The sequence below is a fragment of the Scardinius erythrophthalmus genome (genome assembly GCF_964197995.2).
Source record: "Scardinius erythrophthalmus genome assembly, chromosome: 3".
Classification (NCBI taxonomy): domain Eukaryota; kingdom Metazoa; phylum Chordata; class Actinopteri; order Cypriniformes; family Leuciscidae; genus Scardinius; species Scardinius erythrophthalmus.
Window position 1 is genome coordinate 48,046,937 of NC_138223.1, and position 16,304 is coordinate 48,063,240.

The 16,304-nt window shown below is 38.6% G+C and overlaps 1 protein-coding gene across 1 annotated transcript in view; it reads left to right on the plus strand.

Annotated features, from left to right (window-relative positions):
* LOC308688223 (complement C3-like) overlaps positions 1–16,304 on the plus strand; it is a 123,198-nt gene that overhangs the window by 95,143 nt on the left and 11,751 nt on the right. The window contains exons 33-34 of the mRNA XM_081361150.1: positions 4,319–4,408; positions 4,522–4,602. Of these exons, the coding sequence (XP_081217276.1) occupies positions 4,319–4,408; positions 4,522–4,602 (171 nt within the window). The remainder of the gene's footprint in view (positions 1–4,318; positions 4,409–4,521; positions 4,603–16,304) is intronic.

The following is a 16,304-nucleotide window of genomic DNA, read 5'->3' on the forward strand; positions in this document are numbered from 1 at the left end:
ACCTTAATGGTAACTTACAATTTGTGATTTTCTTCTTCAGTGATTCTGCTTGCTAGCATCAGGTGTCTTCAATAATGCTCAATAATCACTTAATTAATCTCTTAATTATCTCATTACCTTTAACACTCTTGAGTGTTAATTTAACACTCTTATTTGAACACTTTACACTCTTGAGTGTGGATTCATATACACTCACAGCCCCAGGAGTGTTAATTTAACACCGCTCCATCTGAAAGCAGGTGATGGCGATTTACTACTAATCAAGGAACCGGCTTTACTGATGAGATGCGCCTAACAATATCGCGCGATATATCGCCCAGCCCTAGTTTTAACCTTGTACGAAGGTTCGATGAACGTCTATATCGGACGTGCAGAACACGTCGAAAAAAGACGTCATATCAACTTTCATTCTAGACCCTCAGTGGACGTCTTTTCAACGCCCGATTTGACGTTGAAAAGACGTCTTTCGGACATCATTTTGCTTAGTGGGACAGTAGTTAAGCTTGACCCTGCTGCTGCATCATCACTGAATGGGAGCAGGATCTATTTGCTGTCACAGCGCCACTCATCAGAATCATTGAAGTACTTTCGGAATTGAAGCACAAGCTTCCTCAAATGCTCACACACAATGTCTTTAATGTCAGTGCTGTCAGAATATTCCTCAACTGAAGGGAACATAGCCAAGTTACCACTCAAATGCCTCTAGTTTTTCGTAGAGCTGCAGGACGTTTGAATCTCTCCCTTGCATTGAAGTGTTCAACTTGTTAAGCTCTGCAAAAACATCGGTGAGATACGCCAGCTTAGTTAACCAGTGGCTGTCGTTGAACATGTAAGCCAGTTCAGTGCACTCCTTCTCGCTCAAGAAAGTATAGATAGCGTCACGTAGTTCAAACACACGGGCGAGCACCGCACCGCGAGACAGCCATCTCACCTCTGAATGGTAAAGGAGAGAGGTGTGTTCACTTCCTAAGCCTTGACATAGCGATGCAAACAGGCGTGTATTTAATGCTTTTCGTTTTATCAGGTTTACAGTTTTAACAACAGCATCAAACACCTCGCTGAACTCAACACTGAGATCTTTGGCGGCCAGAGCTTCTCTATGAATCATGCAGTGTGTCCAAATTATCGCCGGTGTTACTTTCTTTACGTGCCCAATCAATCCAGTCTGGCTGCCACTCATTGCTCTGGCTCCATCGCTACATAGTGCCACACACTTCTGCCACGAAATATTGTGTTCTTTGAAAAAGTCATCAAGGGCTGAAAAGATCTCGGCACCTGTAGTTCGCCCTGGCAGTGGTTTGCAAAAGAGAAATTCCTCGCACATCGCACTATTGTCCTCGTATCGCACAAATGCCAAAAGTTGCGCGTCATTTGTTATCCCACCCAACATGTTTATCTCACAGTGATCTCTCCATATGACCACAATGTGAGTTCACAGTGAGCTAAAAGTGTAACCGCACTGTGCACTCACTGTGTGCTCATATTATGGACACTAGGGCTGGGCGATTTAAATCGCGATATTGTTATGGCATCTCGTCAGTAAAGCCGGTTCCTTGATTAGTAGTAAATCACCATCACCTGCTTTCAGATGAAGCGGCATTTAGGGCTGAGGAGATAATTAAGTGATTAATTTAGTGATGATTGAGCATTATTGAAGACACCTGATGTTAACAAGCAGAATCACTGAAGAAGAAAATCACAAATTGTAAGTTACCATTAAGGTGATGGGTGTTTGCTTTAGTTGGGCTCTAGACCATTATATGTTTACTTTAATATTTACTGTTGTTTGTCTGCTGTTATTGATTTATAACAGTTACATGAACAAAGTAAAATGTTATGTTATAGTGTTGGTTATGTTTTGACATAATCATGCTGTGATCTGAAAAAGGAAACTTATTGAGATAGTTTGGTTTAACTTAGCAGCAGTTTAGTGATTCTTCAGCCTATGATATCAATACTTTACTTATAATTCAAAATATTTAATAAACATTATTCTGATCAATAGACATTCAGATAAATTCATTTAAAACACAGATATCAATAATCAGCCTGTGAATCTCAACAATGGTGACAATAATAAAGCATTTTGCAGTGGCTGCCACCAATCACAACTCATTAATGGCTCCCATCATGCATTGCGGTATGAATAAATTATGATCTGAATTGTCTATGTAATTTACTTTTCCTCATTGAATATTCTGCTCGTCACCATTGTTGAGATGCATAGACTGAATCTTGACATCTGTGTGTGCCTAAAAGAAAGATTTTTTTTTTTTTTTCAACTTTTAAGAAATCCTTTATATTATATAAAAAAAATTCTGGCCATTTATGCAGATTCACTAACCAACAACATAAATCGAAGTCAGAAAGAAGGATTTTAATGAGTTCAGTGATCAAGTTCAAATGATGATTGTCATAACATAATCAACATCATCAGATCACTTTATTCTTTGTTCAACTGGTGATTATAATTCAGAAACAACAGCCAAACAAAATCTAAAGTTAATAATATATGGGCCTAGAGCCCAACTACAGCAAACACTGACCTCTACAATGGTGACCAAACTCTTCAAACAAACTTCAACATGTAAACCTCTTAAACATAATTTCTAAACATCAAAACTTCCCGCTATAACTGTCTAAGAATGTTAGGGGGGATAATGTTCTATCAATGTCATCACTAAACATGTTTGAAATGTTTATAGAGAGTGTTATCCTACCTTTTAGGAGAACATTCTGGTTACAAAAATAAAATTAGCTACAGAAAATATTACAAGAATATAACATAATGCTCTCAATACATTCAAAGAACAATAACATTTCTAGCTGGGATGAGCTCATATTGTGGTCATAGTTTGAGCACACAGTGAGAGTGCTGTGAGGTTACACTTTTAGAACACTGTGAACTCAGATTGCAGACGGTGTGACCACATGGTCACATCACTGTGAGATCATAGTGTTGACTGGGATATCTGTCGTCTCGTCTAATTGAATGGAAAATCCCTGAACTGATCGAATTTTCGCTATCAGCTGCTCTTTCACATCATTTGCCATTTCCTCAATTCGACGTCCAACTGTGCTATCTGACAAAGGAATAGTTTTTCATTTATTAGCACATTCTTCTTTCATCATGGTTTTACACATCTATTGCTGCTGGTAAAATCAGCTGCTCAACAATTGTATGTGGCTTTTTACATTGTGCAACTCTGAGAGCCTCCAGATATGAGGCTTTCAGTGCATTTTCACTGACTTTTGCACTCTTTCTCATGAGCGTCTGCTGTCCTTTGAAATCACGCAACATCTGTTGCATATACTCAATAGGCTTGGCCTTCAAGAAGCTGTGATATGACGAGAAAGTTTCGACGGTTTCATGGTTTCATTTGAAAGCACCGTTTAACATATGAAACACAGTGGTGCCTCCTCTCCTGTTTTGTCAGTCGTTACTGTAAATCCATATTTAACATAATCGTCACTGTATTTTCTTTTTTCGTTTCCCACTACGTTTCCCTGTTTCCTCCGAAGTTGTAGCTTTGTCTGAAGAGCATGCAGCAGAAGCCTGTCCATCTGTCCTGACATCTGTCACTTTCCTCACTAAAAAGCGATACATGCTTGGTGCTGACTAGCAAACTTCGCCTTATAGAAACGTTAGCTAACAGCTCCACTCCACTCCAAATTTAAATTCACCAATATTAAGCGTCTTTTCAATGAAACCTCAATAATGTATTTCCTTAACTACTACGTAACCACCAGGGGGCCGTGGACCACCGGTTGAAACCCCCTGCTTTAGGCTTATTCAGGTTAAGTGTTTTTTTTTTTTTTTTTGTATGTAGGATCATTTATATTTTATGTTTGCAACTGTGTATAAAGTTACATATGTGCTTAGGCAGGCTAAGTCAATATGCCATTGTTTGATTGTATAGATACAACATAAATACACATATTTTTTTTTTTTATTTTTTTTTTTTGTTCCTTATGATAATTTTTTGTTTTTTGATTTTATGTAAAGGAAAGGTAAAAACTATTTTTTTATGATTTACTCATCTACCACAATAATGTCTTCAAGTGATACTCATTTGTGAGTTTTTCTCAGCAGATATTGTTATATAATATTTCTTGAAATTTAATTAATTGACCTCTCTCTCTCTCTCTCTCTCTCTCTCTCTCTCTCCCTCTCCCTCTCCCTCTCTCTCTCTCTCTCTCTCTCTCTCTCTCTCTCTCTCTCTCTCTCTCTCTCTCTCTCTCCCTCTCCCTCTCCCTCTCCCTCTCTATCTCTCTCTCTCTCTCTCTCTCTCTCTCTCTCTCTCTCTCTCTCTCTCAGATGCACGCTGTATGAAGTTCTACCACCCTGAAAGGGCAGATGGCGCTATATACAGACTGTGTAAGGGAGACATGTGCATTTGTGCAGAAGGTATAATCACACACAAATAATAATATAAAGTGACCATATCCTGAACTTTTGTAGGATTTGATTTGGTGTGTGTGTTATTACAAGTGTGCATTAATATCTTCTCTGAATGCAAGAAAGCTGCACTTTCCAGAGGAAAATCAATGTTGATGAAAATGCTCGTATGGATAAATCGTGTGAAGCTGGCATGAATTATGGTAGGTTAATTCATTGTCATGACTGTTATACTTTCATAAGTCAAGAATTCATTATTTACACCCCCCATGTTGTTGTAAACCTACACTGTTAACCCTTGCTGTAAAAAAAGGCCAAATTCTGACAATATCATACCATTTTCCCTTAAAACAGTAATATAACAAAACTAGCCTACATAAATATACTGTGAATTAACAGCGCTCAAAATCGACACTCAGAGGCTGTTTTCCCAATCACACCCTATACCCTCATTCACTATTCCCTACATTAGTTCACTAATATAGTCCCCTTGACAGAGTGAATGAAAAGAAGAGAGTGAATTGAGACACTGATGAACACCTGATAAGCAGAATCACTGAAGGACAGAGAAACATTTTTCACAATAACTGACTTCCAGGAACACTAAGTGTGAAACCAGTTTACGATTATTTCTTTCATACATGTACAAAAGTTCTTGTTGAGAATTAACAGAGATTTAGTTAATAATAAAGTTTGTTGTCACCATGATGGAGATCAGTATTTGCTTTAGTTGGTCACTTGTCCCTTGACTACTTACCATTCATCTCCCTCTGACTGCTGTAACAGTGAGTTTATAAAACACATTTGTTATGGAAAGAAAGAGCCAAGAGGAAGATGAACTGGTGTTTTTGGCTTTAGTGATAATGTCACAATTATCCTGGACATGTCTGATTCTCTGATCTTTTCTGTCTTTATTCTTTGAATTTATGGGTATTTCATATTTAGCATATATATCTGTGAATATACAACATAAAATCAATACTTCTGTAATCAGGTCTTCTGAAGAATATTGTAATCATATAGTGCATTAAAAAAAACCCTGATTGATGCAGACACACACAGACATCAACAATCAGCACATGAATCTCAACAATGGTGACAATCAAAAGTTTAATGCCGCAATGCATGCTGGGTTCCAGGATAATATAAAACTCCCAGCATGCACTGCTGCATGCATAAATAAATATATATTGCCACCGTTGTTGAGATACATGTGCTAAATTGTGATATCTCTGTGTTTCTGAAAGACAGTGTAGCTCTGTGTCTCTGGTTATGCATGATGTGTTAAATAAATCACTAGTGTTTTAGCATCAGCATCCTAACTAAAGCAAGCACTGATCTCTATAATGGTAACTTCAAACAAACATTTTCAATTAAACATCTTAATAACAACTTCTGTAGATGTATGAAATAAAGTCATACTGGTTAATAGTAAGTGTAAAAATGTGTAATGGCTGGAAGTCAGTTGTAGTTCTTGTGTTTCTCTATTTTCTGTTCTAACAGCAAGTGTTCATCACTAATGCTCAACAATCACTTACATATTCCCTTAATTATCTCACTGCAACACTGTCTCAATGTTACTTTTACTCTTTGTAGTGTGGATTTCCCTGTGGGGTTGAAAGGGTTAACAGTGTAAGATAAAAAGACACACCCACAAAATGTATTTTAACAGTAATAAACTATAAGTTATAAAACAGGTATATACTGGCAACACTGTTGCCAGTAGTTTACTGTAAAATGTATTTTTTGGGTCACCATTGTGCAGAAGAGTAGAGCCTGAGCTTCAGTCCAGGAGAAGATCTACAAGCATTGATAAGTTGCTGCATGTTGCTTTATTTAACAGGCGGTGACTGTGTAGTTGCTGGTCTAGTGGAAATCTCTTTATTTACAAAAGTTTCGTTGTGGTTTCAAATGAAATAAGTTCACAGTAATAATTTGCTCACATTATTAATGCATTATAAATTTTAGTTTATACATTTAAATGACAGTTGGTCAATTTAAGGCAGTCGGTTTCTGCAAGTGAAATTAGTTAACTCGAGTTTTAATGCATTTTTACAGTAAAGAACTGCACAATTAACAGTAAATTACTGGAAACAGTGTTGCCAGTATTTTACTGTAAAAAAACCCGGTAAGGTCTAACAGTGTACATGATCCGGTTGTTTTTCAGTGGAACTCAAAAGGATTTTTTTTTTCACGCTGCTCTCATTGACAGCTACATGTAGCACATTAGCTCAAAAGGAAAATATGTATAATTAATTATAACAAATTACCTAGTTCCGTCATTAAACATTATATGGCGCAGACTAATAGATCTTTAACTAATTTGGTAGCAGTCACATCATTATCTACATAGTGCAGCTACTATGAGGGTTAATTCATGTATGTTACATGTGCAGCAGCAGCATTATGTCTTACATGCTGACAGGAATGTCTGTGAGTGTATTGGCAGTAGCAATGTGTGTATTGATTGATATTTATATGTGAATAAAAGCCTAACTCAAATCTTTTCAGCATATACAGTGATTGAGTCTCTTCAGAAAATTTGGACTAAACCGCTTTAATATGGGTTAGTTTTACAATCTCTTTATGAATTTAAGTGTCAAGTGGTAGTTGCGTAGCCTGTCAACAGAGGGACAGAAAGCTCTCAGATTTAATCAAAAATATCTTAATTTGACTTCCGAAGATGAACGAAAGTCTTACGGGTTTGTAATGACATAAGGGTGAGTAAGTAATGACAGATTTTTTTGCAAAAAAAAGTCGGCACACTGTTGCTCACAAACCAGTTAACCAAAACAGATGTGATGTGTTCACTTTTCATAGTGATAATTTCTGTTAAGCTTCAAAAATGGCAAACTTTGTGAGAGCAACAGACCCAAATTTCACTTTTAAATCACTGTAAATATTCCCTTCAAGTGAGTTGTTAACTCAAGAACCATTGGAGCCAATTCATCCAGGGAGCGGTCTGATCACATGGAGTTTTTCTTTTTCAAATGGGAAATATCTTAGTTTTTGTTGTGCAAAAAGAAAGTAAGTCTATGGCAAGCCAAGAGGGTCAGAAATACGCCATAGGCTAATCGCGTTTAAAGCCAAACGCCGTCAAATACGGCGTTTTAAACCGTATTGGCGCCGTAAAATACGCCGTTGTAATTACAAACGCCGTAAACGACGCGCGAAATACGTCAATGACGCCGTATTTGACGGCGTTTTAGTGTGCATGGAAAGTGCCGCTTTTTACGCCGTTCAACTCGCCATATGACGCCGTAAAAAACGCCGTTTTGGTTGCACAGAGCACGTGCTATTTTACGGCGTTTTGCTTATAGTATAATGAGACACGCCCGCTGATTTCCACAGCCAGTAAGTTTGAACTGTTCTCTCCCAATCAATGATGAACTGAGTCAGACCAGACGAATTCAGCACGGATCATTTAATCCAATTCTTATGCTCATATATATGGAGTTATTAAACAAGGAAAAGTGTTGATTAACACTAAATATTGATATAACCAATAGAATGCCCTATGAATTTGTGTTTTAATAGGCCTATTTGAAAAAAATAAGACGAATGTATTTTTTGCTATTTCTAAAAAATGTGGCAGGTTTGTTGGTTGGTCTATAAGCTTCTCCTTCCAGAAATAAGTGTTCCAATTTTTGTAGGCTAATTAAATTCGTGTTTTATTAATATTACATTGATTATATATTCATTACATAACATTATTACATTTCATTATATCCAATATATTTTTGTAAAATGAAGATTCAATTAGTTTGCCCTTTCGATCGTCCAGTTCATAGTGAAATAAACGACTTGGGGAAAAAAGTCAACCGTTTGTGTGTATAGAGGTTCAGTGAGTAAAGCCGTTTTTAAAATACGAATTTTGAAATAATTTCCGTCATTTTAAAAGATAAAACATAAGGTGCAAGGGGAGCAAATGACAATAAATAAATAAAAAACAATAACATAGCCTAGTTATTTATTTCCCACATTTGAAAGAAATGTAAATTATGCTTGCAACAATAGCTGTAGGTTAATTGGCCTGGATGAGTGTGATTGACCTAATATTGTGTCCCAGACAGGCATTAAATAATTCGTGAATATTTGTAAAAAATTCGTGGCTTGAAAGAGTTGGAAAATTGACAGTTCTGTCGATGTTTTGCCCAGACAGTTAGTTAAGTAAAACTAAAACTTTTAAAAACATTTAAATGCTAATCGAAATAAACCTGAAATAAAGGAAAATATAACTATTAGTTAAAAAACTTCAACTAAACGGAAATGAGAAATGTTTTTTTTTTTTTTTTTATCAACAAACTGATTCATTTCGGGGTTTTTTTTCCTGCCACCTTCAACCGACGCGATCTTCCATTCATTAACCGACAAGATTATGTTAAATTAAAATTAAATTAGAATGAACAAGTGACTGTGACCCATTAAAAATACCAAAAACATTTTTTAGTTTTAGCCTGCATGTAAAATAGCAGCAACAGAATATGGGTATTTATCATCGTATTTACCTGTTGTGCTTCTGTGAACGGAGAAAAAACAGGATAACATTCATAACTGTATACTCTATCCATAATTCTGATACATATGTTTCTCAACTGGTTTTGTGACAGTGCTTAAAAAGATTTTTATGAATAATTTATGTTTTCTGACTGTCTGTTTTAAAGATGAAGTTGACGATCGCCATTTTCGTAGTGAACGCGCCTATAGAGAAATGACATAATAGATTACATAATCAGAGAGTAGCCTTTTTCTTTTCTTTTCTTTTTTGAATTTTGAATTATTTCGTTTAAAGACATTTCATGCTTTGTGTATTTGATGTATTTCTCATGTCTGTGTGAGGCATTTCGTTAAGTTAGGATGAGATGCGCTCCAGTTAACGTGCAAGTAATCGCGTGGGCGCCTCCATGATAATATTGTCCGTTGGACAAGCGTGCAAGTCATGCATGACTTGCATGACTTGCACGCTTGTTGTGCTAGTTGAGATTGCTGCTAGCCTCAATCGTTTCACTCAGGAGAAAAATGTCAAAAAGACAGCAAAGTTTGCTTAACTTTTTCAAATATGCTGGCCAGTCAGATCCCAAACAAGCAAAAATCGTTTCCGCTGATCAAGAATGTGGAGACCATGGTGGACACAGCAGTAGTATCGACATAATATCTCGTTATTTCGACATAATAAGGGGACATTCTAATCTGCAATAAGCCACATTAAGCGTTCTTATAATGGTTTTCTATGGGGGGAAATACTTAACGTGTAATTGCGTTCTGGGCTCATCTGATTTTTTTTGTACATAGCATAGCCCACTTTGTTATGATTTTAGTATCATAATGATTAATAAATGCACGCACAATTATCCGTGAACTTGATTTGAACAAATGCCTTTCAACTTGTGTGTGCAAAATTCAGAATTAAATGAATGTGCAGCAATTTGTACAAATAGAGAGTCTGTAGGCCTACACTCTTAGAAGAAAAGGTTCTAAATAGAACCTTAAAAGGTTCTATCAGGCGCTACGTATTTGGAACCCCTAAAAGGTTCTATATAGAACCCTTTTTAAGGGTTCAATCAAAAGAACCCTTTAGGGTTCTTTGTAACCAGAAAAAAGGTTCTATATGGATGTCATGTCAGCCAAGAGCAAAGAAATATTCCAGAACTGGACCTTATCTGAGCCACACAATCTGTGTATATTACATATAGAGTCATCTCAGCCTTAATAAGCCTGTTAACAAGCAGAATCACTGAAGGAAAGAAGAGAACAGAAAAAGAGACGAGCAGAAACACAAGAACTACAACTGACTTCAGACACAGCCTTAGATGAAATCAACTGAAGAGAAAAGAAGACATTAAATCTGTGAAGATCTCAGCAGAGGAGGATTAAACAACTCCACAAACAGCATTACCAGCTTCACTTATTACTAACCAGACTGACTTTATTTCTGTCAGACGTCTACAGAAGTTTTTATTGAGAATTAACAGAGGTTTAACTCGTATGTGTTTCATTTGAAGTCACCATAACAGTGATTAGTGATTCCATTAGTTGGGCTCGTAACTCTTATTATATCTTATGTTTTTTTTTTCTGGCTGCTGTGACAGTGTGTTTGTCAAACACATTTGCAGCAGCAAAGAAAGCTAAAGTGAAATGAGATCAGGTGATGACGGTTACCTGTTGATGGTTTTATAATCATCATGAAATAACCTGTTTCACTGATGTCTTTGGAAGCTAACAATTGTGTTGATCCATTAATACTTTCACATCACAAACCCTGTGTTACTGCAGCATGAGATCCAGCAATATTATAACAATCAGTTAGAAGACTTTATAAAACATGAGCACGAAAAAAGCAGTTTAATATGACACACACAGACATCAACAATCAGCGTATGAATCTCAACAATGGTGACAATCAAAAGTACTTTGCTGCAATGCATGCTGGGTACCAGCATAGTACAAAACTCCAAGCATGCATTGCAACATGAATAAATTATGCTGCTGAATTGTTCTATAATTTTGTTTGATTCTAAATATTTGCTTTTATTTTTTGCTGTTGTTTTTGTTGTGAATTAGTAGCTTTTCAGTGATGTTCTAGATCAATCTATTCATCAAAATATTTGTGATTGTCACCATTGTTGAGATTCATACGCTGATTGTTGATGTCTGTGTGTGTCATATTAAACTGCTTTTTTTGTGCTCATGTTGTATAAAGTCTTCTAACTGATTGTTATAATATTGCTGGATCTCATGCTGCAGTAACACAGGGTTTGTGATGTAAAAGTATTAATGGATCAACACAATTGTTAGCTTCCAAAGACATCAGTGAAACAGGTTATTTCATGATGATTATAAAACCATCAACAGGTAACCATCATCACCTGATCTCATTTCACTATAGCTTTCTTTGCAGCTGCAAATGTGTTTGACAAACACACTGTCACAGCCATCAAAGAAGACAATAGATATAATAAGAGTTAAGAGCCCAACTAATGGAAACACTAATCACTGTAATGGTGACTTTAAATGAAACGCATTATAGTTAAACCTCTGTTAATTCTCAATAAAACTTTTGTAGACGTCTGACAGAAATAAAGTCAGTCTGATTGGTAATAAGTGAAGCTGGTAATGCTGTATGAGGAGTTGTTTAATCCTCCAGTTCTGGTTTATTTCTTTGCTCTTGGCTGAGATGTGGCATTGCTATGGCCTGCTTGTGGCCCAGATCTGGCAAACAGGAGCGGCCCACCTGCATGTGGGCCAGATCATCTTTCTGCGTGTGCCAGATGTGGGCCGGATCTGGGCCGTCACAATGTTGCTATGTGGGTTGTAGTTCTTGTGTTTCTGCTCATCTCTTTTTCTGTTCTCTTCTTTCCTTCAGTGATTCTGCTTGTTAACAGGCTTATTAAGGCTGAGATGACTCTATATGTAATATACACAGATTGTGTGGCTCAGATAAGGTCCAGTTCTGGAATATTTCTTTGCTCTTGGCTGACATGACATCCATATAGAACCTTTTTCCTGGTTACAAAGAACCTGTGCTGACAAACTGCCTGGGAGCTCCTCAGTGGTGAAACTCCTCCTCCTTCAATCAGTGGAGAACCAGGTGGAACAAATCTGAGGCAATCTGGGCGTGCCAGTACCTGGCTGTTGTTGTCTTTAGACCACAGTGAAAGGAGCATTTATAGCACCACTAGACCAAGGAAACTTCATCTTTGTCATCAAGGTGACTGTGCAAAACCAAGCCCTCCACAAAATAGTGAAGGACAGCCGGTAAGCGCCATATTGGCCATGTTTGGCTAGACTGACTTAAGCAGTGCAGTGCAAATGATACTCTGGAAAAACACTCTTAACTCTTGTTGACTTTGTTAGGACTTTTACATTGATATTTGTAACTTCAAATGTTGTTTGGTTTTATCAAACAAGTGGGGTATAAAGGAAAAGTAAGAAAAGCCAAATTCATTGTTTGACAAAGAATGTGTTTGAAATGGTTAAAAGTAATTAAAACTTTGTAGAAATCTTAATAAACCAAGTTCTTAATTTAGTTAAAAATGTATACTCTAAAGATCTTTGGCTAAAAATATAATGAGATCTATTAATTAACCTAAATATTAAACCAATTGAAGGTAAAAAAGTTATTTGGTTAAAGATACTTGGTTAAAAGATAAGAAAATATACATTTTGACAACTGATTTGTTTTGGTAAAGCATATCTAGTTGTGTGGCTACAATGATACCATAGAATAATTCTTTATTATGAAAATACTGCTTAAAACTACTGATCAGAATAAAAATGGAAACCTTGTAATAGCAGTAATGTGTTTATCTGAGGTGAATGTGAATAATTTTGTTTATTTAATTTGGCTGTCAACTCAAATAATAATCTTGTATTTGTCTCATCTCTTTTGAGGTTTTTCACCTGTTTAGTGCCAACCAAAGCATGGTAAATAAAAGACAAACAACTGATTCCATGGCTGTTTATTGAGTGAAATCCAGTTAAAATCTTCATGTGGAGGGACTGTCCTTTTCAAGTGGGGAATTGCACAAAAAAAATAGATCACAACTTGACAGTGAAAAACCGCCACTGAAGACTGGAGAAGGACCAGAAAAGTGACCACACGTGTCCATAGAGACAAATAAAGACTGTTCCCGCCCTGCTGCTGTGATTGAAATGGCTGATTCATTACTGTTGGAGCAGCTAAAGACCGCAAGGACTTCAGCGAAGCGTCAGTTTTCCCGTCTGGCCAATAATGTGCTACGAATGCATACAATGATGTCAGAAGAGGAGCTCAGAGACATTTTTAAGAAGCTCACTGCAGAAGCTGGCAAAGTCCTTGAAGCCAATGATGATGTAGAGGGGCAATGTATTGAAGAAAACTCTGATGCAGAGGAGTTGAGCGAGCAGCAAAAGTCTGACTTGGTCAAAACAGCCAATGAGTGTGAGAGAAAACTGCAAGAGCTAAAGGACCTCATACAAAAGACATTGTGGGCCAATTTCGGGGAATATGAACTGACACAAGCAATTACAACAGCAGAGTCGCAAGCAGAAAACGTGGGAACTGTGGACCCAAGTAAAAACCCAGATGCATATCTCTTCATGATTGGACAACTAGAGAAACTTGTGAAGGCTGCGAAGGAGGTGCATAAACATTGGAAGTGCTGGCCCCCCCCAGCAGAGCAACAACAGTTCCAGAGTCGTATCAAAGGCCTTGAAACCATCCTGCCAAAACTCACAATAAGACAAGCAGACTTTACAGGGGCACATGTCAGAGAAGGAACCAGCAGATTGAGTACTACTTCAACCAGTTGTGTGGCCACACCAACGATTAAATTAAAGCCAGCTGCCCTCCCAAAGTTTTCTGGCATCCGCCGAGAGTTTCACCGGTGGAAAAAAGATTGGGAAGCACTCCAGATGCAGGGAGAACCTACTGGATCCAAAGAGGTTAAAAAGTTCCAACTTCTCGACAGTGTGGATGAGAAGACAATACGAGACCTCCGCCTTACAACTTACACAACTGCTGAGGAGGTTTTCCGGGTCTTGGAGAATCGCTTTGGAAATAAGACAACTATAGCCCTTGAAATAGTAGAAGAGCTCCAAAGACTCCAAGCAGTTAAAGGTAACCAGCCCAGGAGGATTGTTGACCTCATACAATCTGTAGGAAAAGCCCTGGTCGATCTGAACGAGCTTGGCAACCTATAAAGAACCCTCTTGTAACAAAAACAATAGAGAGTAAACTTCCTGATGGCCTGAAGAAGGAATGGCTTCTTCATGTAGCTGGCAAAGGTGATGAAGCTGAAGAAGACAAGCGATTTGATTACCTCCTCAAGTTTCTTCAAGGTCAAGAAGCCATCTATGAGAAGCTGGACCAACTGAGAGAGGAGGAACCAAAACCAAAATCTGAACCTCGGCAAGCTCGAACCAGAACCTCCACCCAACTAAGCAACCAGGCTCAAGGATGTGTGGTCTGCGGAGACGGCAAGCATAAGAAAAGGCTATATTTCTGCCAAAAGTTTCGCACGCTTAAGCTGTCAGAGAAAAGAGATGCTGTCAGGAAGCTGGGAGCCTGCAAAAAATGCTTGGAGATTCACAATGAAGGTGACTATTGTAAATCAGAGTTTCTGTGCAGGAGGACAGACTGCATAGAACAGCGTGCTGCAGAACACCACTATTACCTTTGCCCGAGAGCTGACACGTCCAAAGGGAATCTCGTCCAGAGGTCCAACAACAACAGCAAAGTGGGAGGTGACACAAGAGAGCGTTACACCCAAGCCCAAGAAGAGTTCATTAAAAGCCTTTCACCTGAACTTGCAGAGAAGTGTCGCAATGCCTTTTGCAACACTATAGCCAGAACCTCTCTTGTGTCCAACCAACCCAGTCTTCTAGCAGAGAATGGAATAGTGGAGTGGCCAGTCATCATGATGCTCTTAGAGGTCACGGCCAATGCAGGACAAAAAGTTGGGACTTTGATCGACCTGGCATCGGATACAAACTATATAACTCATGATGCAGCTGATCGTTTGAACCTTAGAAGTGAATCCATAACCCTTGTTGTCCACGGTGTGGGAGGAATGAAAGTTCAAGTTACCACAAAACGGTACCTCCTAAAGATCCGGGTCCGCACAGAGCAAGGCAACTTCAGATCCCACCAACTCCTCTGCTATGGTTTGGACAGCATTGCAAAGATCCACAAACATGTGACAGCCAAAAGACTCCAAAAGTTCTTTCCAGATGTCCCCCAAAATGAACTTCTGAGACCAAGGCAGATACAGCTTTTGATAAGCCATAAGGAAGGGCGACTGGTCCCACAGAAAATACGCACCGTTGGGGACCTTGTACTATGGGATGGGCCATTGGGAAAAACAATTGCAGGGACACACCCTGGTCTGTTTGAAGAGGCTACAGTTACAGCACAGCAGTCCAGAGCGCACTTCGCCAGGTCCATGAGAACAGCAGCATTGATGTATGAAGAACATATTTGTGCCAAAAAAACCATAAAGTCTTCTTGTTCTGCTGTTACCACTCGGGATTTTATTGAGTGGTGGAGATGGGATAGCATTGGCGCCCCCTGCACCCCAAAATGTGGAGGATGTCGCTGCGGCAGTTGTCAACCTGGTGGCAAAGAAATGACTCTGGCTGAAGAAAGGGAGCTGGAAGTTGTAAAGGGTGGCCTGACTTATGTTGGTGCTGATGACCATAGTGATAGTCCACACTGGCATGCAAGATATCCATGGCTCATGGACCCATCTACATTGCCAAACAACAGAAAAGCAGTGGAAGCAACCTTCCTTAGAACAGAGAAACAGCTCGCCAAAGAACCACAGTGGAAAAAAGCCTATAGCGCTCAAGTCCACGAAATGGTTGACCGTCGGGCTGCAAAAAAACTGACCAAAGAGGATCTAACCAACTGGAATGGACCTGTCTGGTATATTAGTCATCTTATCGCACCCAACCCCCACTCTGTTACAACTCCAGTAAGACTTGTCTGGAACAGCAGTCAGAAGTACAAAGGCCAAAGTCTCAATGACCTTCTGATGAAAGGCCCTGACGTTCTCAACCCGATTCGAGCTGTCCTCCTCAAGTTCCGCCAAGGCTCCTTTGCCGCTCTAGGAGACATTAGAAAAATGTACAATTCTGTGTGGCTCGAGGAGAGGGAAGTCCATCTACACCGGTTCTTGTGGCGTGATTCAGAGGGCGACGAACTAGAACAATACGCCATAACCAGAGTGAATATCGGGGACAAGCCAGCAGGTTGCATAGCACAACTTGCCATGAGGGAGACGGCTAACCTGCCTCAATTCAGCCACCTCACAGATGAATGCCAAGTATTACATGAGCACAGCTACGTCGATGACATCTTGACATCCCACAACTGCCGTGAAAGACTTGAAGTCATCACAAAAAATGTGGAGCTGATTCTAAAAGC